The sequence below is a fragment of the Lolium perenne genome, chromosome 4 (assembly GCF_019359855.2).
Source record: "Lolium perenne isolate Kyuss_39 chromosome 4, Kyuss_2.0, whole genome shotgun sequence".
Taxonomy (NCBI): domain Eukaryota; kingdom Viridiplantae; phylum Streptophyta; class Magnoliopsida; order Poales; family Poaceae; genus Lolium; species Lolium perenne.
This window is the reverse complement of record NC_067247.2, coordinates 255,494,500-255,520,867: the sequence shown is the minus strand read 5'-3', so window position 1 is coordinate 255,520,867 and position 26,368 is coordinate 255,494,500. Positions and strand designations below refer to the sequence as shown.

General features: G+C 43.8%; 1 protein-coding gene across 1 annotated transcript; it reads left to right on the top strand.

The window, feature by feature from the left end:
• Nucleotides 1-8,414: 8,414 nt before the first annotated feature.
• LOC127332202 (protein SEEDLING LETHAL 1, chloroplastic-like) lies at nucleotides 8,415-9,619 on the top strand. The gene has a single exon (XM_051358475.2). It carries the CDS (start codon nucleotides 8,535-8,537, stop codon nucleotides 9,483-9,485), a length of 951 nt encoding a protein of 316 aa, XP_051214435.1. The 5' UTR covers nucleotides 8,415-8,534; the 3' UTR covers nucleotides 9,486-9,619.
• Nucleotides 9,620-26,368: the final 16,749 nt, after the last annotated feature.

Here is a 26,368-nt window from a genome sequence, read left to right as displayed (position 1 = left end):
CAATCATTATTAACACTTTTGGACATTGCATAAAGCTACTGGACATTAATGGATCAAAGAAATTCATCCAACATAGCAAAAGAGGCAATGCGAAATAAAAGGCAGAATCTGTCAAAACAGAACAGTTCGTATTGACGAATTTTATCGAGGCACCAGACTTACTCAAATGAAAATACTCAAATTGAATGAAAGTTGCGTACATATCTGAGGATCACTCACGTAAATTGGCATAATTTTCTGATTTACCTACAGAGAAAACAGCCCAGATTCGTGACAGCAAAGAGATCTGTTTCTGCGCAGTAATCCAAATCTAGTATGAACTTTACTATCAACGACTTTACTTGGCACAACAAAACACTAAACTAAGATAAGGAGAGGTTTCTACAGTAGTAAACAACTTCCAAGACACAAAATAAAAACAAAGTACTGTAGTAAAAACATGGGTTGTCTCCCATAAGCGCTTTTCTTTAACGCCTTTCAGCTAGGTGCAGAAAGTGTGTATCAAGTGTTATCGAAGGATGGTGCATCTACAGCGGGGTGTGGAGTTTTCTCAACCATGCATAGTATATTGGATACATAAGTTTTAGCATCTCCCTTTTCATTAGTCTTGGGCTTGCTACTCTCATCAAACAAATTTTCAGGAACAAGCCAAGCATAGTTATTTTCTAGTGCTTCATGAATTGCTAGGAGCTTACATGGTATTGGTGCTTTGATCTCCCCACCATCATTAATATTATTGGTGTACTTTATTCTATCCATATCCATCTTTTCAAGGAGACTAACAAAATTGGTATAAGAACCAAGCATATCATATTTAGCAAAGACCTTTCTAGCCTCTCTTGCTATACCACCAAATTCTCTAAGAAGGGTTTCTAAAACAAAATCTTTCTTTTCCCCTTCTTCCATATCACCAAGTGTGAGAAACATGTGTTGGATTATAGGATTGAGATTAACAAATTTAGTTTCCAACATGCGAACTAAAGCAGCCGCAGCAATTTCATAAGTAGGAGCAAGTTCTACCAAGTGTCTATCTTCAAAATCTTCAACGGTACTGACATGATTGAAAAATTCTTCTATATTATTTCTTCCAATTATAGACCCACGTCCTACCGGTATGTCTTTCATGGTAAAATTAAAAGGAAACATGATGAATCAAGTAAAGTAAATGAAAGTAACTAATTTTTTTTTGTGTTTTTGATATAGCAAACAAGATAGCAAATAAAGTAAAACTAGCAACTAATTTTTTTGTATTTTGGTTTAGTGCAGCAAACAAAATAGTAAATAAAACTAAGCAAGACAAAAACAAAGTAAAGAGATTGGGATGTGGAGACTCCCCTTGCAGCGTGTCTTGATCTCCCCGGCAACGGCGCCAGAAATTTGCTTGATGCGTGCAGTTGACACGTCCGTTGGGAACCCCAAGAGGAAGGTGTGATGCGCACAGCGGCAAGTTTCCCTCAGTAAGAAACCAAGGTTTAATCGAACCAGTAGGAGTCAAGAAGTACGTTGAAGGTTGATGGAGGCGGGATGTAGTGCGGCGCAACACCAGAGATTCCGGCGCCAACGTGGAACCTGCACAACACAACCAAAGTACTTTGCCCCAACGAAACAGTGAGGTTGTCAATCTCACCGGCTTGCTGTAACAAAGGATTAACCGTATTGTGTGTAAGATGATTGTTTGCAGAAAATAGTAGAACAATATTGCAGTAGATTGTATTTCAGTAAAGAGAATTGGACCGGGGTCCACAGTTCACTAGAGGTGTCTCTCCCATAAGATAAACAGCATGTTGGGTGAACAAATTACAGTTGGGCAATTGACAAATAAAGAGGGCATGACCATGCACATACATATTATGATGAGTATTGTGAGATTTAATTGGGCATTACGACAAAGTACATAGACCGCTATCCAGCATGCATCTATGCCTAAAGAGTCCACCTTCAGGTTATCATCCGAACCCCCTCCGGTATTAAGTTGCTAACAACAGACAATTGCATTAAGTATTGCGCGTAATGTAATCAGTGACTACATCCTCGAACATAGCACCAATGTTTTATCCCTAGTGGCAACAGCACATCCATAATCTTAGAGGTTCTTGTCACTCCTCCAGATTCACGGAGACATGAACCCACTATCGAGCATAAATACTCCCTCTTGGAGTTACTAGCATCAACTTGGCCAGAGGATCTACTAATAACGGAGAGCATGCAAGATCATAAACAACACATAGACATGAATTGATAATCAACATAACATAGTATTCTCTATTCATCGGATCCCAACAAACGCAACATATAGAATTACAGATAGATGATCTTGATCATGTTAGGCAGCTCACAAGACCCGACAATTAAGCACAATGAGGAGAAGACAACCATCTAGCTACTGCTATGGACCCATAGTCCAGGGGTGAACTACTCACTCATCACTCCGGAGGCGACCATGGCGGCGTAGAGTCCTCCGGGAGATGAATCCCCTCTCCGGCAGGGTGCCGGAGGCGATCTCCTGAATCCCCCGAGATGGGATTGGCGGCGGCGGCGTCTCTAGAAGGTTTTCCGTATCGTGGCTCTCGGTACTGGGGGTTTCGCGACGGAGGCTTTAAGTAGGCGGAAGGGCAGGTCAAGAGGCGGCACGAGGGGCCCACACTACAGGTCGGCGCGGCCAGGGCCTGGGCCGCGCCGCCCTAGGGTGTGGCCACCTCGTGGCCCCACTTCGTCTCCTCTTCGGTCTTCTGGAAGCTTCGTGGCAAAATAGGACCCTGGGCGTTGATTTCGTCCAATTCCGAGAATATTTCGTTACTAGGATTTCTGAAACCAAAAACAGCAGAAAACAGCAACTGGCACTTCGGCATCTTGTTAATAGGTTAGTTTCAGAAAATGCACGAATATGACATAAAGTGTGCATAAAACATGTAGATATCATCAATAATGTGGCATGGAACATAAGAAATTATCGATACGTCGGAGACGTATCAGGGGGCGCGCCGCCCTACTGTGTGGCCACCTCGGCTGGCCTCTGACGCCTCCCTCTGGACTACTTAAGGGGTTTCGACCTAAAAACGCGAGGAGAGAAGTCGAAGTCGCCAGAAACCCTCCAGAACGCCGCCACCATCGCGAAACTCCGTCTCGGGACCAGAAACTCCGTTCTGGCACTCCGTCGGGACGGGGAATTGGAGGAGATCATCGCCATCATCACCACCGACGCCTCTCCATCGACCAACAATGTTTCCCCCATCCATGTGTGAGTAATTCCCCCGCTGTAGGCTGAAGGGGATGGTAGGGATTGGATGAGATTGGTCATGTAATAGCATAAAATTGTTAGGGCATAGTGCCTAGTGTCCGTAATTGGTACTTTGATGATATTGTTGCAACCTGTTATGCTTAATGCTTGTCACTAGGGCCCGAGTGCCATGATCTCAGATCTGAACATGTTATTGTTTCATGATGATATGCATTGTTTTATGATCTTACCTGCAAGTTGTATACACATGTCGCTGTCTGGAACCCGAGGCCCCAAAGTGACAGAAATTGGGATAACCGGAGGGGAAGACAGTGATGTGAGCATCACATGTGTTCACGGAGTGTTAATGCTTTGCTCCGGTACTCTATTAAAAGGAGTACCTTAATTTTCAGTAGATTCCCTAGAGGTCCGGCTGCCACCGGCTGGTAGGACAAAAGATGTTGTGCAAGTTTTTCATTGAGAGCACGTACGACTATATACGGAACACATGCCTATGAATTGCTTAGTACTTGGACATCGTTTTATTATTATCTGCAAATGCCCTGCTTTGATTGTTACATGAGTTTCTCTCATCCATGCAACGCCCGTCATCCATCCCTGTGCCTACAGTATTTTAATCCTGCTGTTTACTATAATCACTACTGCTATCTTTGTTACGCTGCTGCTGTTATTTCACTACTGCTACTGCTATAAAACTGTTACTACTGATAAACTCTTGCGAGCAAGTCTGTTTCCAGGTGCAGCTGAATTGACAACTCCGCTGTTAAGGCTTTCAAGTATTCTTTGTCTCCCCTTGTGTCGAATCAATAAATTGGGTTTTACTTCCCGCGAAGACTGTTGCGATCCCCTATACTTGTGGGTTATCATTCCTCATCTTCAAGAAGGTGTCCTCATTCGAGTACAGTGTGGTCATCTTCGACCACACCTGCACTGAGGTGATGAGCAGGTGTCTGTACCATGGTGATGCCATTGGGTGTGTCGTCTTCGAAAATCATGTCTGAAGCTTACCTGGTCTTGTGTCGCTGCTACCATGTCATGTCTAGTTGTTGTTCGTGTCATGTGTTGAACTATGATCGTCTCTGTTGTGTCCTAAACTATGTGTGTGTCTGAACAATGGTGTGTCGTCTATGATCAGTGCTAAATTTACCTGAACTGTGATTGTGTTCTTGCTTGTGATGTTGATCACTGGTAACCTCACAACCGAAGGGAAGAGGTAAGCAGAAGCGAATTTTGGGTTGCAACCAAACAACAGGGGCGCCTTTCTGGACTGCTACTAGGCCTGAAAATCGACCTACCAAACGGGCAGAGCCCAAATCTCCACGGGGCCAAAAAAAACTCTGTGCAGTCCACCAAACAGCGTGACTTTTCTGGCCTATGGCCCGTCTGCGACACGCAGGGGCCTTCTTCCCACTGCGCCAGTGGTGCAGCAAATTAATAAAGGTACCAAACGTGTTCGTAGTGTATTTAGGATGTGTTTGGTACCCCGTGCCAACACAGAAAATCCCATCTCAACACAGAATTTGGAAAATACATGTGTTTGTTAGCATGGGTCAGTGCATCTTGGCTATGCCCACCTCATACCAAAAATTCTCCTCACCCAAGCCCGGTTGTGAAGTTCACATCGAGATTCACAACCCGGCTGGGCTAACTTTATCCCGCAAATGGCGAAACCATCGGCCCCATGCACCCCCAGACTCCCACCCGCACGAAAAAGTTGGACCATTATATAAAACTGGCATGAGACATGCTCACCTCAGAACAAACTGTACCAAACAACATCTCATATGAGCATAGCTGAATACATACGGGGCTGCAAACATGTGATGAGTAATACCTCAACTTAGCTAGGGTGAGCATGTATGATAAGAGAGATATATTCTGAGCGAGTTGACCCGTGCTACCAAACACACCCTTAGAGACTTGATGTTACGCTATGCATATTTGGCTCGCTATGACACTAATCATACTATTAGCGACCCTTAGCGTGCTATTTTTCATAGCGTTTGTAGCGGCGCCATTTTTCATAGGGAAATACAACAACCGACTAGCCATTTTAGACCTTTTGGTCCATGAGCCACCAAAATCCCCATTTCGAACCCTAGCCATTCAACGCACCGGCAACCACGGAACCACATCGACAGTTCCCACTCATCACACGACATGTACATTTTGAAGAAGAAGAATCAGCATCACAACGAGCAAGAGTTGTTGCTGCAACAAAAAGAAAGAAAGTTTGCCGGCTTAGGAATAAATAAAGTTGCTTCCAATTTTTCGTGATGATGAGCTACAATCAAAGGGTTCTTCTTCTGAATCAGATGATGACCCTATATATTCTCCATCTAGTTCATCTAATTTTGACTAATTACTACTTCTTCTATGTTGTTGGCTCGCTAATTGTTTATCTGGACTTTGAATGTCGGCTTGTTAGTTGTCTATTTTTTCTTTCAATCTTAATTCTCCGTCTAGTTCTAGAATACGGTTGTTGAATTGTTGATGGACTTGTTAAGTGTGACAAAATATATGTCTTTCATTATGATCTGGACTTGGTTAATTTAATTTGTTGATCATTGTGATCTGAACAACTTTTTAGATGCTAAAATCCTTAGTATGCATGCTATGTTTAATATTTTTTTATGAAACACTATTTTGTAAAATAGCGCACTATTAGCGGACGGAGATTTGGTGTACGTAGACACAAGTGATATCGTTTTTTAATATATTTTTTGAGTTTCAAGCAATTCTAATAAATAATACGGGTATACCATGATGTATCTCACAAACGTGTAATATATCAATTTAAAAACTTTATATTATACGCTACACAAAAATATAAAAAATGTAGATCTGAGTAGTCATTTTCAAATCTCTAAAACATATCATATTTTGTTATTTTTATTTAGCACAAAATAAAAATAACTTCGAGTTGAGATTTTCAAGTCTCGTGAGATGTATCACTGACAATCTCTAAAATTATTTTCATATTTTTTGATAACTTGTGAAAATATTTTTTTTATTTTTTGATGATGAGAGCGCTGAAGCTTGGAAGCCAAAAGCTTTTTTGTTTGTTTGTTTATATAACAATTATTTAGTTGCTCACCACATGTACCACATGGTTTGGAAGCCAAAAGCTTAATACGGCTATTACCATGTTATTATAACTCATCTATAGATCAAGCTCTTTCATTTAGGGCATCTCGACCGGGGTGACGTATTTCGGACGCCTAAATTATCCGCGCGCATCCATTTGCGTCGCTCCTCGGATGTCGATCGCTAGCGCAAATTGTTCGTTTGTGTCGAAGGGGCAACCCCAGCGGCCGGACACATTTGTAACGAAGAATTGATATTTTGGAGAAACTTGCATGAACCCCTTCCCAAATTGCTTCGGCTGCCGATGCGAAGTTGATTGAACGAGTGTTTGATCATGCCATGCGAAGTATAAATCGTTGTCCTCACATTTGTAAGTAGAATCGCTATCTTGAAATTAGTGTAACAAGTTCGAACAAATTAAACATACGAACTACGAGAACAAACAAATTTTAAACTAGCTACTTTTTGTTAGAAGGTCCCGCCTCGTCATCTTCACGGACACGCTTCCTGCTCGTCACCTTCTCCGAAGAGGTACTGCAGGTCGACGCGTCCGACGAGCTTGAGTTCCCCTCCGACGAGTGGTCATTGAGTCTTCCTAGTCGTCGGTGAATGGATGACGAGCCTTCGCCTGCGCCTGTGCCCTCGCCCGGGCCCTTGCGTCCTTACTTGCCGCCGCCTCCTCGGTCGCCTCCTCCGCCTTCAGCCGTGTCCACCTTGCGTCTGAACCCTCCTCCTTCTCCTCCTCCTCGTTCTGGCTATCGTGGCCAACGACGCCCCCTCCTCCTCTCCCTTCGTCGGCGGGGATCTAGACTTGCTTGGCGTGGCAGCTCTATCCCACCAATACCGCCATCCCGACGGCTTCCCCTCGTTTTTGGTGTCCAATAGCAACGACAGGTTGCTCATGGCTTCACGCAGGTGGCACGCCAGTGTTGGAGATGAAGATGAATGGCAGGCCGGTTGGAGATGAAATAGCGCATGCGCAGGGGTCTTATTTAGCGTGGATTAATGGTGGCGCGTATAACGAAGAGATCTGCGGTTGCTCTTCCGCGGAGGTTCAGCGCTCCATTCCGGCGTTTCACGTGTCGATCGGCGCGGTTGCCACTCCGGTGGTTGCTCTACCCGGCAATTGTTCTGCTTTAATTCGCGATGGCTCGAGCTAGGATCGCTGCCAGGCGGGCCTGTGGGAGAAGTGAGCGGACGCTCGGCGCGACCACACATTATTCGCGGAGATACAAATATACCGCATATTTGTGCCATGTTTGGGTCTTCGTAGACAGACCGGACATTATGCATCGCCTCACTGAAGTAGAGTTCAGACGCATTTCTGATCCGTGCTAAGTTCGGTCGGCCTTCGGAGATGCCTTTAGCGTGCGGAAATGCATCTGTGCATATGAAATGGGGCCAAAACGAAATCACAACCGTTGCATGCCAAATGGATGGTCATTAGTGGGGTCCCCATATGTGCCCACTCATATGAAAAGATTCCCTTCTCTAAATGGACTACTAATTGAAAAACAAGCACAATTTTCACGTAACAAATGCAAACTCGTTTTTAATTGCATATTTGACTTCCTGACGACGAACTCTTCGAAATGAATCTAATATTTAATATTTAAATATATATTTCGTGAACTGGATCTATAGAGTCCTCTATTATTTACGCATGTAGTCCATATGACAGGTTCATGTAGTTCTGCGAAATGACGTGCTGGATTTATAAAGTCCTTGTTAATTATTTAGATGGTACATGCAGTACTGCCAAGAGTACTATTGATTTACACACATGACAGCTGTAGATTCTCTTTTTATGTGGGGTCATGCTGAACCGAATCTCGAGAAACATGAGTAAATAGCAACGGTTGTGATATCAACTTCGCCCCATTTCGCATGCACCATCTGCGGGTCGTTTAGCGTGTTATTTTTTCTTTAGCTGAGTGAACCTGAAGTCCTGAACTGGTGGCTCTGAAGACTCTGCCCGCGCGCCCCCACCTTCTCTTTGTCTCCGGCGAGGAAAAATCCCGGAAGATCACAGCTGGCCCAATCACTCCTCCCCATTCCGCCCCCTATCCTCCTCCCGCGCTCCCACCCCTTATCCTCCTCGCCGCCACCATCCGCCAAATCTATCTCTCTCTGGTCTAGTGTTCACCACGCTCACCCAAAGTTGCTCTGAAGCTCATCGCTTCCAAGAAACCAACGCAACGGCTCCGCCATGGAGGACCTCCTGCTGCGCCATGCCAGCAACGGCCGCCTCTCGAGGCCAGCGCCACCCCGCCGCCTCCACGTCGCTGCCGTCGCGCTAAGGTCCAGGCCGAGCAGCAGCCTCGCCATCCCGGGCTTCCCGCCCGCGACGGCGCCGGCACCGGCACCTGCCCTGGAGCACGTGCTACCGTCGCCGCCCGTCGCCGCGGACGCCGCGGCCGTCCTGCTGGAGGCGGGCGTGCCGCAGGAGGACCTCCGCCGCGCGGCGGGGATGTGCCCGGAGCTGATGTCCGTGCCCGTCGAGACCATCGCCGCCGCGCTGCGGTTCCTGACCGACGAGGCCGGGGTGCCCGCCGACGACCTCCCGCGCGTGCTGCGGCGGCGCCCGCGCCTGCTCGTGTCCCCCGTCGCCGCGCGGCTCCGGCCCACGCTCTACTTCCTCCGCGCGCTCGGCGTGCCGGACATCCACCGCCGCGCCGACCTGCTCTCCTTCTCCGTGGAGGACAAGCTGCTCCCGCGGATCGAGTTCCTCCAGTCGCTCGGCCTCCCCGCCCGCGCCGCGCGCTCCATGGCGCGCCGCTTCCCGGCGCTCTTCTACTACAGCGTCGACGCCAACATGCGGCCCAAGGCGGAGTACCTCCTGGGCGCCATGGGCCGCGACGCCCACGAGCTCTTCGACTTCCCGGAGTACTTCTCCTACGCGCTCGACACGCGCATCGCGGCCCGCCACCAGGCCTGCGCCGCGCGCGGCGTCAGGATGCCGCTGCCGGCCATGCTACGGCCCGGGGACCCCAAGTTCGAGGCCTCCCTCGCCGGCTGCGTCGGGTCCACGCCGCCACGCCGCCGCTCGCCCCTCTGGCACGCCTACTGGGTGGACGGCGAAGGCGCCGGCCTAGGTGACGTCGTAGACAAGGCCCGGCGTGACGACGCCAGCGCGGCATCGTACCGCCATGTGCATTAGTAGACGATCTTGGCTGTGTAACCCTGTAAGCTGTGCATAAACTGGGACATGTGATCTGTAAGTATGATACCGTCCGCTGGGACTCTCTTGTTAATCAAACAATCGATCATCAAGGGAACATCTCATACTTCATACTTGTAGCCTTGTAGGTTCTAGTGCATCTCCTTTGATCGGCTTTAGCATTAGTACGTCATGAAATTAAACCTAGCTGAGTTCCCGAAATCAATATTTTTTTGGAATGTTATCACCTCAATCGTCATATTAAGTTGATATATATAATTAACCGCCAAGAAACATATCAAACACATGTTATTTGTATGACAAGAATTTTATTTAAAACCTGAGATTTTTAAATAAAAAGTTGCGTGCATTAATTTGATGCATAGGGTGAGGTGATCCCCATTTTGAGAAGAAAAAACCTATCCCATAGAAGTGTCTATTCATCAGTCGATTGATTCTCAATCGGGCATGAGTGGCTTTTTTTTGTCCAATAGAAAAACGACACGTGTCCTTTTGCCTTTCGAGGATTGGCTATTTCATTTTTCTCTCTTTTTATTTCCCTTTTTTCCACTTTCCCTTTCCCAAAAAAACTAAGACTATGAAACGGAATTTATAATGTGGTTCAAGCGAATGATCTAGCTTGTTGAAGCTGAAGGCAAGATCCAAAGGAGCGTAGAGATAAACATAAGGGGAGAAACTAATGGAGCATGCTTGATCAAAGAAATAAAGGAAAAAAAAAAGATTCAGAAAAATCACAAAAGGAGCAAGACGTTGACAAAGAATATTCCTTGAGGGAGAAGACAGGGAAGGAATCAGTCGTCACATACTAGCGTGTAAAAATTCTTAGCCACTATTCTTTGCTAATATCTTCATGATTTCTACATGCCTCCGAAACCTTCTTTACCAAAAGACACAGATTCACAAAACTGAAAGTGAAAAAAAGGAAAATTAACATCTAGGTTTCATTCCAGTCCATGCCACACGCTAGGATTGAAAAGATAACTTAATATATTGTTGGTATGTTCCCCATTATCCGGGGATTTCACATGACATTATTGTTGGTATGTTCCCCATTATCTGGGGATTTCACATGACGCTAGGATTGAAAAATTCTTAGCCACTATTCTTTGCTAATATATTGTTGGTATGTTCCCCATTATCCGGGCATCTCCAGCCGTCTCCCCGGGAAGGCCCCCAGGACGCTTTTTTTCATCCGGATGGACGAAAACGGCCCAGTCACGCCTCCGGATACTCGTTTTCGTCCGGATTTGGGTTTTCATCCATCCGGGAAGCCCAGGTCATCCCCCCTGGGAGCGCTCGGGGAGTCCGGACGAAACGAAAGCGCGGGAAACGCCGAGAAAACTTCCCGCGCGGCTGGTGGCCCCGACTTGTCGACGAGAAAGCCTGCCACCGGTCAGTCTTCGCCGGACGCGTAGCTTCCACGCGGCGAGTTAATATCGTCGCCTCGGTTTCACGCGCGTTGCCCTCTATTTATCGCGGAACTACCGGCCGCATTCACCACGCCGTCACCGTCGACGCCGCCACACAGCGACCCTGGTGCTGGATCAAGATGTTGGTACGAGGCGCCGCCAGCCGAGGACGCCGACAACTCGAGCGACGATGACGACGGCGGCTACTACACGACCTTCTACCGCCATTTCGACATGTAGAAGGCCGTTATTAAATCTAGTTTTTGTTTCCCTGTGGCCGAATTCAAATATATTACGAATTCGGCCTATATATGTACGAACTCGCCTATATATGTTAAATATCTTTAAATTTCACCTATGTTTGAACGAATTTCGTCTTGTTTTGTCTGAATTCGACGTTATTTGTCAAAAAAATTCATCCATTCTGAGCTCACCGCTGGAAAAATGGGTCTCCCAGACCAAACTTTACATCCATCCGACGCTAAATAGCGCCGGATTTCGGCATGGGGAGGCCCAACGGCTGGAGATGCTCTTACAAAAGGATAATATAGATTTCATAGTCATCTTCTAGAACATAGGCTATCATATAGATACGATTACACTGATTTACTTCAATTTAGATCACAGCAGCAGTAAGGATAACTTCCCTAGTAGATGAAAAAACGTTCTCCATATGAATGGATCAAAAATATCACTGTCTGCCTCTCTTCAAACCTTTCAGAACAACAAACTTTGCCCATGCATCAATGTCGAACATCATTCTTCCATCACTGCACGGGTTGTATGTACCTTGCACTTCTTGATTGTTGTCTGATGATAGAACAACAACTCCATTTAAAAATTTAAATCCAACTGAAGAGGATCTGCTATCTTCTTGGGAATTTTCCGTGCATTAAATGGGAAAAACGAAATAAATTTACATGACATGCTGACAACTTTTATTAAGGGGCAACAACGAAAAATCAAATTGCACATCATTTTTACTGGTCATGTAAAAGCTTACATAGCTAACACCTTTTATTTAAATGCCCTACATATCATACTTACAAAAGGTAAACATGCATGTAAAACTATCATAATCATCATGTAAAACAAAATATGTTGCATTGAAGTAGCTTTTCTTGCAAATCCTACATATTCATCATATAGAACTATTTACATGGAAAACAAGCATGTATAAGTGATGTCTACGCACGCTTCTATTCCTGTAGACAGTGTTGGACCTCCAAGAGCAGAACTTTGTAGAACAGCAGCAAGTTTCCCTTAAGTGAATCACCCAAGGTTTATCGAACTCAGGGAGGTAGAGGTCAAAGATATCCCTCTCAAGCAACCCTGCAATTACGATACAAGAAGTCTCTTGTGTCCCCAACACACCTAATACACTTGTCAGATGTATAGGTGCACTAGTTCGGCGAAGAGATAGTGAAATACAAGTAATATGGATGAATATGAGTGGTAAAAGCAATCTGAAATAAAGATGGCAGCAAGCAAATATGTAACAGAACTTGTTGGAAACGGTGTTTCAATGCTTAGAAACAAGGCCTAGAGATCATACTTTCACTAGTGGACACTCTCAACAACGATCACATAAATAAATAAGTTCTCTTCTCTTATGCTACTTTAAAAGACTCTATTGTTGGATAACAAACACCATTCATTGTGTAGGGCTACGAGAGCACCCTCAAGCCGGAGTAAACAAGCTCCACAACGTCATAAAGGAATCACACAAGATGCAAACACTGTCACTGTCACACCATAAAGAGTAATTCCGGAGTTCATATAAAGTAACTCTAGAGTGCATAGTAATAGTTAACTTCACAATCTACAAGAGATCACGATCATAACCTACGCCAAGTACTACATGATGCACACACTGTCCACATTACATCATGAAGGAGGAATACTAGAGTAGCACATAGATTAATAGTGATACAAAGCTCATGATCACATAAAGATCACATGGCAGAGAGAGATGAACCACATAGCTACCGGTAGAGCCCTCAGCCCCGGGGGAGAACTACTCCCTCCTCATCATGGGAGACAGCGATGGTGATGGAGATGGCGGTGGTGTCGATGGAGATGACTCCGGGGGCAATTCCCCGTCCCGGCGGCGTGCCGGAACAGAGACTTCTGTCCCCCGAAACGGAGTTTCGCGATGGCGGCGGCGTCCCTGGAGTCTTTCTGGAGTTTCGTCAATTGGTGTCGGGTTTTTAGGTCACGAGGGATCTTATAGGCGAAGAGGCGGCGCAAAGGGGTGCCTGGGGGGTCCACACCATAGGGGGTCGCCCCCCTTGGCCGCGCCACCTGGTGGTGTGGGGCCCCCCTGGCCCTTCTCCGTATCTCCTTCGGTGATCTGGGTCCGTCTCAGTAAAATAGGAGGTTTGGCTTTCGTTTCGTCAAATTCCGAGAATATTGCCCGAACAGCCTTTCTGGAACCAAAAACAGCAGAAAACAGGAACTGGCACTTCGACATCTTGTTAATAGGTTAGTTCCGGAAAATGCATGAAATCATTATAAAGTGTGAGCAAAACATGTAGATATTGTCATAAAACTAGCATGGAACATAAGAAATTATAGATACGTTGGAGACGTATCAAGCATCCCCAAGCTTAGTTCCTACTCGCCCTCGAGTAGGTAAACGATAACAAGAATAATTTCTGAAGTGACATGCTACCAACATAATCTTGATCATACTATTGTGAAGCATATGAGATGAATGAAGTGACTCAAGGCAAAGATCTATAGTTTGCTAACAAATAGATAACATGTAGCAAAACTTTTCATGAATAGTACTTTCAAGACAAGCATCAAAAAGTCTTGCATAAGAGTTAACTCATAAAGCAATAGATTCAAAGTAGAAGGCATTTAAGCAACACAAAGGATGATTAAGTTTCAGCAATTGCTTTCAACTTGTAACATGTATATCTCATGGATAGTTATCAACATAAAGCAATATAACAAGTCCAATAGGTAAACATGTAAGAATCAATGCACACAGTTGACACAAGTGTTTGCTTCTAGGATAGAAAGAAGTAGGTAAACCGACTCAACATAAAGTAAAAGAATGGCCCTTCGCAGAGGGAAGCATGGATTACTATTTTTGTGCTAGAGCTTTTCATTTTGAAAACATAGAAACAATTTTATCAACGGTAGTAATAAATCATATGTGTTATGTATAAGACATCCTGTAAGTTGCAAGCCTCATGCATAGAATACTAATAGTGCTCGCACCTTGTCCTAATTAGCTTGGATTAACACGGATTATCATTGCATAACATATGTTTCAACCAAGTGTCACAAAGGGGTACCTCTATGCCGCCTGTACAAAGGTCTAAGGAGAAAATTCGCATTGGATTTCTCGCTTTTGATTATTCTCAACTTAGACATCCATACCGGGACAACATAGAAAACAGATAATGGACTCCTCTTTTAATGCTTAAGCATTCAACAACAGATAATATTCTCATAAGAGATTGAGGATTTGTGTCCAAACTGAAACTTCCACCATGATTCATGGCTTTAGTTAGCGGCCCAATGTTCTTCTCTAACAATATGCATACTCAAACCATTTGATCATGAAAATCGCCCTTACTTCAGACAAGACGAACATGCATAGCAACTCACATGATATTCAACAAAGGTGTATAAGTTGATGGCGTCCCCAGAAACATGGTTACCGCTCAACAAGCAACTTATAAGAAATAAGATACATAGCAACATATTCTTCACCACAATAGTTTTTAAGGCTATTTTCCCATGAGCTATATATTGCGAAGACAAAGAATAGAATTTTAAAGGTAGCACTCAAGTAATGTACTTTGGAATGGCAGAGAAATACCATGTAGTAGGTAGGTATGGTGGACACAAATGGCATAGTTTTTGGCTCAAGGATTTGGATGCACGAGAAGTAATCCCTCTCAATACAAGGCTTAGGCTAGCAAGGTTATTTGAAGCAAACTCAAGTATAAACCGGTACAGCAAAACTTACATAAGAACATATTGCAAGCATTATAAGACTCTACACTGTCTTCCTTGTTGTTCAAACACTTCACCAGAAAATATCTAGACTTTAGAGAGACCAATCATGCAAACCAAATTTCAACAAGCTCTACGGTAGTTCTCCACTAATAGGTTTAAACTACATGATGAAAGAGCTTAAACATGATCTATGAGAGCTCAAAACAATTGCCAAGTATCAAGTTATTCGAGACAATATGAAGCATTTTCTGTTTCCAACAAAATAGCAATTAACGAAGCGGTTTTCAACCCCGCCATGAACATTAAAGATAGAACTAAGAACACCAGTGTTCATATGAAAGAGCGGAGCGTGTCTCTCTCCCACACAAGCATGAATTTATTCAGAGAATGAAAATAACAAAACAAAAATAAAAACACACAGACGCTCCAAGTAAAGTACATAAGATGTGATGGAATAAAAATATAGTTTCACTAGAGATGACCTGATAAGTTGTTGATGAAGAAGGGGATGCCTTGGGCATCCCCAAGCTTAGATGCTTGAGTCTTCTTGAAATATGCAGGGATGAACCACGGGGGCATTCCCAAGCTTAGACTTTTCACTCTTCTTGATCATAGTATATCATCCTCCTCTTTTGACCCTTGAAAACTTCTTCCACACAAAACTCAAAACAAACTCATTAGAGGGTTAGTGCATAATCAAAAATTCACATATTCAGAGGTGACATAATCATTCTTAACACTTCTGGAAATTTCCCAAAGCTACTGAAAGTTAATGGAACAAAGAAATCCATTCAACATAGCAAAAGAGGCAATGCGAAATAAAAGGCAGAATCTGTCAAAACAGAACAGTCCGTAAAGATGAATTTTTCGGAGGCACTTAACTTGCTCATATGAAAAATCTCAAATTGAATGAAAGTTGCGTACATATCTGAGGATCACGCACGTAAATTGGCAGATTTTTCTGAGTTACCCACAGACAGGACTGCTCAATTTCGTGACAGTAAGAAATCTGTTTCTGCGCAGTAATCCAAATCTAGTATCAACCTTACTATCAAAGACTTTACTTGGCACAACAATGCAATAAAGTAAAGATAAGGAGAGGTTTCTACAGTAGTAACAACTTCCAAGACACAACAAAACAGTTGCAAAATAAAAACATGGGTTATCTCCCAAGAAGTGCTTTCTTTATAGCCATTAAGATGGGCTCAGTAATTTTAATGATGCTCGCGCAAGAAATAAGAGTTGAAGCAAAAGAGAGCATCAAGAAGCAAATTCAAAACACATTTAAGTCTAACCCACTTCCTATGAAAAGGAATCTTGTAAGGAAACAAGTACTGAAAGCACATAGCAACAAGCATAGAAAGGCAATACAAGCGCAACTTCAATATTCTCAACATAAAGAGGGGAAACTTAATATTATTAAGATGCATATAACCATGTTTACCTCTCTCATAATAACTTTCAGTAGCATCATTGATGAAATCCACAATATATCCATCACTTAAAACATTCTTATCATGGTTCATGTGCATAAAAGTATCATTATTTTTGGCATAAGAAAAACTATTCTCATTAATAGTAATTGGAGCAGGATCATTATCAAGAATTTGAACATGGTAAACAAGTTGCATACTAAGGGAATGGTTTTTGGCAATCCCATCATAACTATGACAAGTTTCATAAGGATAATTATAACATGTGTCATATCCATCTCTATAACCAGAATATATAATATCATCTTTTTCACTAAAATTAAAGATCTCAAATATAGGATCTTCAAGCACAACATCCACAAGCTTAGAGATTTCAATATCAACATTTGAGAGAACATGAATAGTGCTAACATCATTACTTTCATAATCAGTACCAAAGAGATTTCCAATATCAAAGGTAGTGTGCTCTTCCAAATCATGATCACTAATATGGGTAAAGGGCATAGGAAGATCATTGTACTCAGATTCATTATCATAATAATCATTAGGAGCAACATACTTACGGTTACCTATCGTTATCTCATACACGCGGGGATGCCGCTACCTCTTTCTTTTTATTCCTCCTCTTCTTCTTCTTCGTTCCCTTCTTCTACTTCTTCTTCGTTCCCTTCTTCTTCTTCTTCTCCTTCTCCTCGTTCCCTTCTTCAGGAGGGAGAGGCTTGAAGGGAGGCTTCTCCACATAACCTGCTTTATTTTCAGAAACAATAGAAGAAACTTGGGAGGATTCCTCCTTTTCATTAATAAGTTTGAAACACACAGCGGTCCTATCATATTTTGGCAAAGTGTCATCTTCTAAAATATTTTGTGTGTAAGTATTTGTGTGGCAATTATCAATGCAATAAGAAAGACACCCATGCAGGACACTATTAATATCAAGAGCACTCATATCCACCAAAGAAGTTTTTCTCAATAACTCTTCACACACCAAAAATAAAGTAAGTTCATCATGCTGATTAGGAGTGATTTCATCATCACAATACAAATTTGCAGCACTCATAAGGTTCGAATTATCATTGGAGGAGCATTGAAAATTAAAATGACCCACTTTATGGCAAAGTTCACAAATAAAAGGATAGATGGCACAAACTTTTTTACCAAGATCATCTAGAGCCCTAGACCACTTTCTAGTTTTTTCATTCCTGTGATGGATACAATATTCTTCTTCAGTTTTATTCTTTTCACAAGGTCTATGAACTCCACAAAAATTAACATGCTTATAGGAAATAGCATTTTCAGAAGTTTGAACATGTTCATTGCAATCATTAATAACAGTTTCATCCTTCATGCAAGTGTCTTTAAAAGGTTCATGATACTTATCAAAATTCTTCCTAGGCAATTCAAAATGAGAGGCAAAAGCTTTATAAAAATTTGCAATAACTTGAGAGTCAATACCATAAGTAGCACTCATATTTCGAAATTTATCAGTATCCATAAAAGTTTCAATGCATTCATAATCATAATTTATACCTGACTCTCTACCTTTGTCATTCTCCCATCCTTCAGTATTCTCCTCAATCCGATCAAGAAGGTCCCTTTTAAAATCTTCTTTGTTGCGCGTGAATGATCTAGAACAAGTAGTATCCAGCAAGGTTTTATCTTGAAAAGAAAGTCTTGCATAGAAATTTTCAATGATGATATTACCAGGAAGCTCATGAATGGGGCATTTGAGCATTAAAGACTTCAACCTTCCCCATGCTTGGGCAATACTCTCTCCATCATGAGGCCAGAAATTGTATATGCGGTTTCGGTCTTTGTGAATTTCACTTGGAGGATAGAATTTAGAATAAAATAGAGGCACAATATCCTTCCAATCAAGAGAATGCCCATCCTTCAGCAGTTTATACCAATGCGCCGCTTTACCAGACAACGACATAGAGAATAATTTCTTCCTAACTTCATCCATAGAAATACCTGCACACTTGAATAACCCGCATAATTCATGTAGAAACAGTAAATGATCTTCAGGATGAACAGTTCCATCCCCTTCATAGCGGTTATCTATAACTCGTTCAATAATTTTCATGGGTATCTTGAAAGGAATACTTTCAGTAGGTGGATTTAAAATATCAGAAGCATCATTAGAGTCATCACATATGGGAGATAAAGTATTATCAGAGCAAATTTTCTCCCCTAAAGCTGGGAAGCTAAAAAGATCATGAAAACTAGCTTCCCCAAGCTTAGACTTCTCCATAGCATTAGCAGTAATTGCGCTCATACTAATAACTTTGCTACTAGCATGCAAATAAGGTTCCATATGTTTTTTTAATTTTCATAATTCATGTCTTATTTCAGGAAATAGATTAAAAAGCTCACTGTTGTTTTCCATTATTCCTAACTAGTGAAAAATAAAAAACAAGAAACAAAAAGATGCAATTGCAGGATCTAAAGAAAATAGCTTCGAGCACTCACACACCGGCAGCAGTGCTAGGAAATAGCTTAGTAGTCAGAGGATTGAATACCTTTTACCTTACCTCCCCGGCAACGGCGCCAGAAAATAGCTTGATGTCTACGCACGCTTCTATTCCTGTAGACAGTGTTGGGCCTCCAAGAGCAGAGGTTTGTAGAACAGCAGCAAGTTTCCCTTAAGTGAATCACCCAAGGTTTATCGAACTCAGGGAGGTAGAGGTCAAAGATATCCCTCTCAAGCAACCCTGCAATTACGATACAAGAAGTCTCTTGTGTTCCCAACACACCTAATACACTTGTCAGATGTATATGTGCACTAGTTCAGCGAAGAGATAGTGAAATACAAGTAATATGGATGAATATGAGTGGTAAAAGCAATCTGAAATAAAGATGGCAGCAAGCAAGCATGTAACAGAACTTGTTGGAAACGGTGTTTCAATGTTAGAAACAAGGCCTAGGGATCATACTTTCACTAGTGGACACTCTCAACAACGATCACATAAATAAATAAGTTCTCTTCTCTTATGCTACTTTAAAAGACTCTATTGTTGGATAACAAACACCATTCATTGTGTAGGGCTACGAGAGCACCATCAAGCCGGAGTAAACAAGCTCCACAACGTCATAAAGGAATCACACAAGATGCAAACACTGTCACTATCACACCATAGAGAGTAATTCCGGAGTTCATATAAAGTAACTCTAGAGTGCATAGTAATAGTTAACTTCACAATCTACAAGAGATCACGATCATAACCTATGCCAAGTACTACATGATGCACACACTGTCCACATTACATCATGAAGGAGGAATAGAATACTTTAATAACATCACTAGAGTAGCACATAGATTAATAGTGATACAAAGCTCATGATCACATAGAGATCACATGGGAGAGAGAGATGAACCACATAGCTACCGGTAGAGCCCTCAGCCCCGGGGGAGAACTACTCCCTCATCATCATGGGAGACAGCGATGGTGATGGAGATGGCGGTGGTGTCGATGGAGATGACTCCGGGGGCAATTCCCCGTCCCGGCGGCGTGCCGGAACAGAGACTTCTGTCCCCTGAAACGGAGTTTTGCGATGGAGGCGGCGTCCCTGGAGTCTTTCTGGAGTTTCGTCAATTGGTGTCGGGTTTTTAGGTCACGAGGGATCTTATAGGCGAAGAGGCGGCGCAAAGGGGTGCCTGGGGGGTCCACACGATAGGGGGGCGCGCCCCCCCCCTTGGCCGCGCCACCTGGTGGTGTGGGGCCCCCCTGGCCCTTCTCCGTATCTCCTTCGGTGATCTGGGTCCGTCTCGGTAAAATAGGAGGTTTGGCTTTCGTTTCGTCAAATTCCGAGAATATTGCCCGAACAGCCTTTCTGGAACCAAAAACAGCAGAAAACAGGAACTGGCACTTCGGCATCTTGTTAATAGGTTAGTTCCGGAAAATGCATGAAATCATTATAAAGTGTGAGCAAAACATGTAGGTATTGTCATAAAACTAGCATGAAACATAAGAAATTATAGATACATTGGAGACGTATCAATAAGCATCATATTCATCACATAAATAGTAGCAGTTTGATCATGTTAAAAGGTGTCGCATTTGAAGTTAATATGTTACATGTCTTGCATGTTCTACTTACATGGGAAAAAAGCATTTCAAACTAGAAAATTCCTCCTTTAGAACTAGTAGATTCATAATGTAAATATGTCGCATTGAAATAGTGGTATTATATGTCTTGCATGTTTCACTTACATGGGGAACAATCATGAGTAAATTTCCTCCTGTAAAACTAGTAGATTCATCATGTAAAGTTGTTGCATCAAAGTTGATGTCTTACATGTCCTACATGTTCTATTTACATGAAAAACAAGCATGCAAAACTAGTAATTTACTCATGTAAAACTAGTAGGTTCGTACTGTAAAAATATGTCGCATCGAAGTTTATGTCTTACTTGTCCTCTATATTTTATTTACATGGAAAACATGCATGTAAAACTAAAAAAGTACTCATGTAAAACTAGTAGGTTCATAATGTAAAAATCTCCCACATCGAAGTTGTTATCTTGCATGTCCTAGATATTCTATTTAAATGGAAAACATGCATGTAGAACTAGCAAATTACTCATGTAAAACTAGTAGGCTCATTCTCTAAAAATCTGTTGCATCGAAGCTGTTGACTTACATTTCGTACATATTATATTTACATGGAAAACATGCATGTAAAGTAGTAGATTCATATAATGTAAAAAATGTGAAAAAAAATACTAAAGTAGCTTCTTACATGTCCTACAGCGAGCATTTGCATGATAAATTAGGCATGTAAAAGTAGGATTTGAATTAAGTAAAATTATTGGGATAATGATGTAAAAAACTACTACCAACCACAAAAAGAACACTTCACATATATGGGATAAAAAAAATGCATGTACACTATTGTGAAATACCAGCTAGCTTTTTCTACTGTGTGTTTCCTTCCGTTTGTGCACGAACAAAGGTCCAAACCCCTTCTATCTCCAAGCACTGTTTTTGTCCAAGTGGCTATGTGTTGCCTATAGTGAGTTCTAGATTCTTTTTTTTATCACTACCACATTGTGCTTGTCGTAAACTAACCATCAATTTAGAAAGAAGGATGAGAAAACCGAAAGAGAAAATATATTAGATCAGGACGAAAAAGTATGTGCATTTTTTGTGAGAACAAAATATGAAAATATAGAAGTCCAAATCTTGCGAACACAAAACATCAGTTAATAATATAAGCATTGCAATATAAAAATCTCGTGAGCACAAAAGGACAAAAGAAAAGTGAAACAAAAATATAGCGGAAAAAAAGTTATACCTTTGAAACTTCAAAGTGAACAGATACTGGTACCATAAAAAAATTCCCTTGTTTTAACCCTGTATAACCATCAGGTACAACTTCCAGACCTCCAAGTGGTAACTCCAGGACATGCGTGTGCCAAATTTACCAGCAATCCGTTTCACAAATCTCAGAGGAACTTCTGTTTTCTCGAACTTTAGAAAGTATCCTACGCCATACTACGAATAACATTTACTTGTTGTGGGGTTAAAGACTTCCCAACTGAGCTAAAATATTTTCCCAGTAACAAGTGAAAACAACTTGCTTGTTACTCCCTGAATTTTTGCTTTTTGAACTAGAAAGAACATATAAAACACACAAGAGAAAAATATAACACCTCAACCTATGTTCATTATGGTATAGGAGAGAGACATGAAAATGGATAAAAACAGCTCAACTGAATGTCAGTTTTATTTTAAATTGTTTCAGTTTCTACATTAGAAAAGGAAGGACACATGGGAAAAGAGACATGAGCCATTAAGGCCCAACCAACTGGGTGTTGTACCACTTTCAAGACACTCCACAAACAAATAAATAATGCTGATGTACCACTTTTGTGGTGCGCCACCGGTATTTTAGCTAACTACCCATGGCATGGTACTTTAGAGGTGCACTAGTAATCATATCGACTGTTTCCTACTTGTGCCCACCTAGCAAAAAGAAAATACAAACTCTACATGGTTTCAACTCAGATCAGCTCATAAGATTCGTCCTGTCCGAGCTCCCACGAGCGGCAGGGCGAACCTTAGATCAGGCTGCCACCAGCTCCTCCCCACCTCTTCCTCTCCCCCTCGCCACCGCCAGAGGGCGTCTCCAGGCAAGTCCCCCGGGGTGCCGGCGGCGACGGGGCTTCTTCTCCCCCTCGCCGCGGCGGTGGCAGCGCGGGCTGTCCCGGTCGGCGAGGGCGTGACACTGGTCATGGGGCGTGGCGGCATGGCCGCTTGGCGGCTACGTGTGCTGGGCCTGCTCGCACACGCCGGAAGCTTGGGTGACGAGACGGCCCAGATCTTGCTGGCTTGCGCGGCGATTTCCAGGCGGTGGACCTGGGTAGATCTGGCCTGGAAGCTCTTGAGCGGGGTGATGCGGCTCAGTGGACGGCGCAGGGTGCTGGTTCCTCCCGGGAGTTAGTCGAGAGGGCTCTTCCACTCCCCCATTGCTCTGCTTGCGTGCTGCTCGGATCAACACCCGGCGGGAGGGATGCCCGCGGGTGGCTCTGCCCTTGGGGTCTTCAGCTGACTCGGAAGGCGGTGGGCGCCTTGTACGCTTCAAGATGACGGAGTGGTGCAGCATGGAAGCCGGGGCGGCGGCCCTGGGCCGGTGGGCGGCGTCGACCTTGCCGACGGGTGGCGGATGCTGGTATTGTTCCTGCTCTCCGTGGCTTCTTGGGTAGCGCGGAGTTAGGTGGAGGTGGTTGTGGCGTTTGGCTGCTCCGGTGGCTTCGGCAGGATCTAGAAGACCTTGTGCTTCGGTTACGACAATGATTCCTCTTTGCTTCTTGCAAGAGAGCTGCTTAGCGTCGGGTTTCGAGGGCTGGGGGGACCCTTGGTTGTTCTTTCAACCACGATAGCAGCGGCGCTTCCTCGTTGTTACCTTCTTGAAGGCATCTTTGAGGTCCCTCTTCTCCCCCGCCACTCCCTCCCTTCTTTTCCCGGGTGAAAACCCTAGGCTCTCGTCGGGCAGCGGCGACGCTTCTGCGCCTGATGTGGGCATTACCCTTCGGGTAACTAGTATTGCGCTACCTCCTACGGCCCAATCAGGGGCCCATGAAGATCATCCACCGACCAAGGTGGGCTGCTATGTTGGTTCCAATGAAGGATTCTTGAAGGACAAGGAAAGAAGACGAAGAAACAAGGAAAGTTTAGTTATAGCGCTGTTTGTAACCTAGTCGTACCCGGACAGATCTCTCGAGACCTGGCTCACAATATAAGGGCCAGGAGAGGGGCTACCGAGACACACAATCAATCTAGCCATAACCACCGTAAGTCGAGAGTTAGGTCATGCACAATCCTAACTTTTCGTCGAGTCCTTAGTCTAAGCCTTCGGCTACCCTATTGTAATCCGATATTATCAATAATCAAGATCATACAAGCAGGAAGTAAGGGTTTTACCTCCACGAGGGCCCCGAACCTGGGTAAATCTCTCTCCCCATTTGTTTGGTACCTGTCGTCATGGTGAACAGACAGATGCCATAGGATGGCTTAAGTTGGGGCCGAATGTGCGCTAGAGGATTCGGGGGAGGGTTTTGGTTATATGGGAATGGATTCCGGATGGAATGCGGATGCTCTCCTGATGAACTTGGCCTTGGCCAGAGGTAGAAGAAGAACACAAGATCTAACTCCACTCTGGATCTCTTTATTCCATGATCGAACAAGGTTACAGGTTTTTGTACATGAGGTTGGACGTGCCCGCGATGGGGTGTGCCCCCTCTCCTTATATAGGGGAGAGGGTGGCTTACAGGGGAAGAAACCCTACGAAACCCTAATGGCATCTTTGACTAAACAAACTACTTTATAAAGCCTCTTTGGCTACCGGTGACGCCGGTATCTCTTTAATCAGGGAGGCTGACGTCCTCCGGTTCCTTTTACTCATCTTCTGCTTTTTCCTCAGAGCTTCGATTAAATCTGAAGTGCTTCGCTCATCTTTGTCCTCTAGTTCCTGAGAGAATCTTTGACCAGCTTGCCGACGTGCTGCAGTGTAGCCTGTACCGGTAATCCGGTACCCTCTTAGCCTATTCCGGTATACCCCTCCAGGGATACCGGTATAGATTCACTATGCCATAAGCTTCACTCTTTTATCCGGAACAAATATTAAACCGGTACCTTACCAGCCTAAACTAGGCAAGTTTAGCATGCCTTTGGCATACCGGGGGTCATCCCCCCAACAGGTATAGATTCACTATGCCATAAGCTTCACTCTTTTATCCGGAACAAATATTAAACCGGTACCTTACCAGCCTAAACTAGGCAAGTTTAGCATGCCTTTGGCATACCGGGGGCATCCCCCCAACATTAGTCCCCGAAGCTGGTATAGTCCGGTGGATCCTATCCGATGGACCATGCCAGGTTTCATTCTTTTGCATACCGGTTTAACCTTTCCAGCAACCCACTCAAACCTTTTGGCGTCTCTGTCGAACTCATTTCTTCGTACCAGTCCTTTCCGGTATCTTCGTCATTAAGTCTCCTCGGCGAAGTCGAGAATTTCTCGGGTACAGTGCCTGTTGATACGTCTCAAACGTATCCATATTTTCTTATGTTCCATGCTAGTTTTATGACAATAATCACATGTTTTATACACACTTTACATCATTATTATGCATTTTCCGGCACTAACCTATTAACGAGATGCCGAAGCGCTAGTTGCTGTTTTCTGCTGTTTTTGGTTTCAGAAATCCTACAAAGGAAATATTCTCGGAATTGGACGAAATCAACGCCCAGGGTCTTATTTTTCCACGGAGCTTCCAGAAGACCGAAGAGCATACGAAGTGGGGCCACGAGGGGCCGTAACCATAGGGCGGCGCGGCCAGCATGGGGCCCGCGCCGGCCTATGGTGTGGGGCCCCTGCGCCGCCTCCAACTCTGCCCTTCCGCCTACTTAAACTCTCCGTCGCGAAAACCCTATTACCGAAAGCCACGAGACGAGAAAAGTTACGCAGCCGCCGCCATCGCGAAGCCAAGTTCGGGGGATAGAAGTCTCTGTTCCGGCACGCCGCCGGGACGGGGAATTGCCCCCGGAAGCCATCTCCATCGACACCACCACCATCTCCATCGCCGCTGCTGTCTCCCATGATGAGGAGGGAGTAGTTATCCCCCGAGGCTAAGGGCTTTACCGGTAGCTATGTGGTTAATCTCTCTCCCATGTACTTCAATACAATGATCTCATGAGCTGCCTTACATGATTGAGATCCATATGATGAGCTTTGTAATCTAGATGTCGTTATGCAAGTGGATTTTACTTATGTGATCTCCGGAGACTCCTTGTCCCACGTGTGTAAAGGTGACAGTGTGTGCACCGTGTGGGTCTCTTAGGCTATATTTCACAGAATACTTGTTCACTGGGTTATGATTTGAGTTGGATGTCTCTATGAAATTGTGGTGTGTTAGTACCTCCTATGAATGCTCACGGTGACGGTGTGGGGTGTTTATTAGTACTTGGGAATACATCTTTAAGGTTTGCTTTTGTAGCCCTACACGGTGAATTAGTGTTCGTTATCCGGCCAGAGAGTAATTCAGAATAGCATAGTGAAGTGCTTATTTATATTCCATTATGATTGCAATGTTGAGAGTGTCCACTAGTGAAAGTATGATCCCTAGGCCTTGTTTCTAAGCATTGAAACACCGTTTCCAACAAGTTCTGTTACATGTTTGCTTGCTGCCATATTTATTTCAGATTGCAATTGCTACTTACAATCATCCATATTACTTGTATTTCACTATCTCTTCGCTGAACTAGTGCACCTATACATCTGACAAGTGTATTAGGTGTGTTGGGGACACAAGAGACTTCTTGTATCTTAATTGCAGGGTTGCTTGAGAGGGATATCTTTGACCTCTACCTCCCTGAGTTCGATAAACCTTGGGTGATCCACTTAAGGGAAACTTGCTGCTGTTCTACAAACCTCTGCTCTTGGAGGCCCAACACTGTCTATAGGAATAGAAGCGTGCGTAGACATCACCTGTCAGAGACATGCGCACTGTTTCTGACGCGCCAGTGCCAGGGGTCACCTCCCT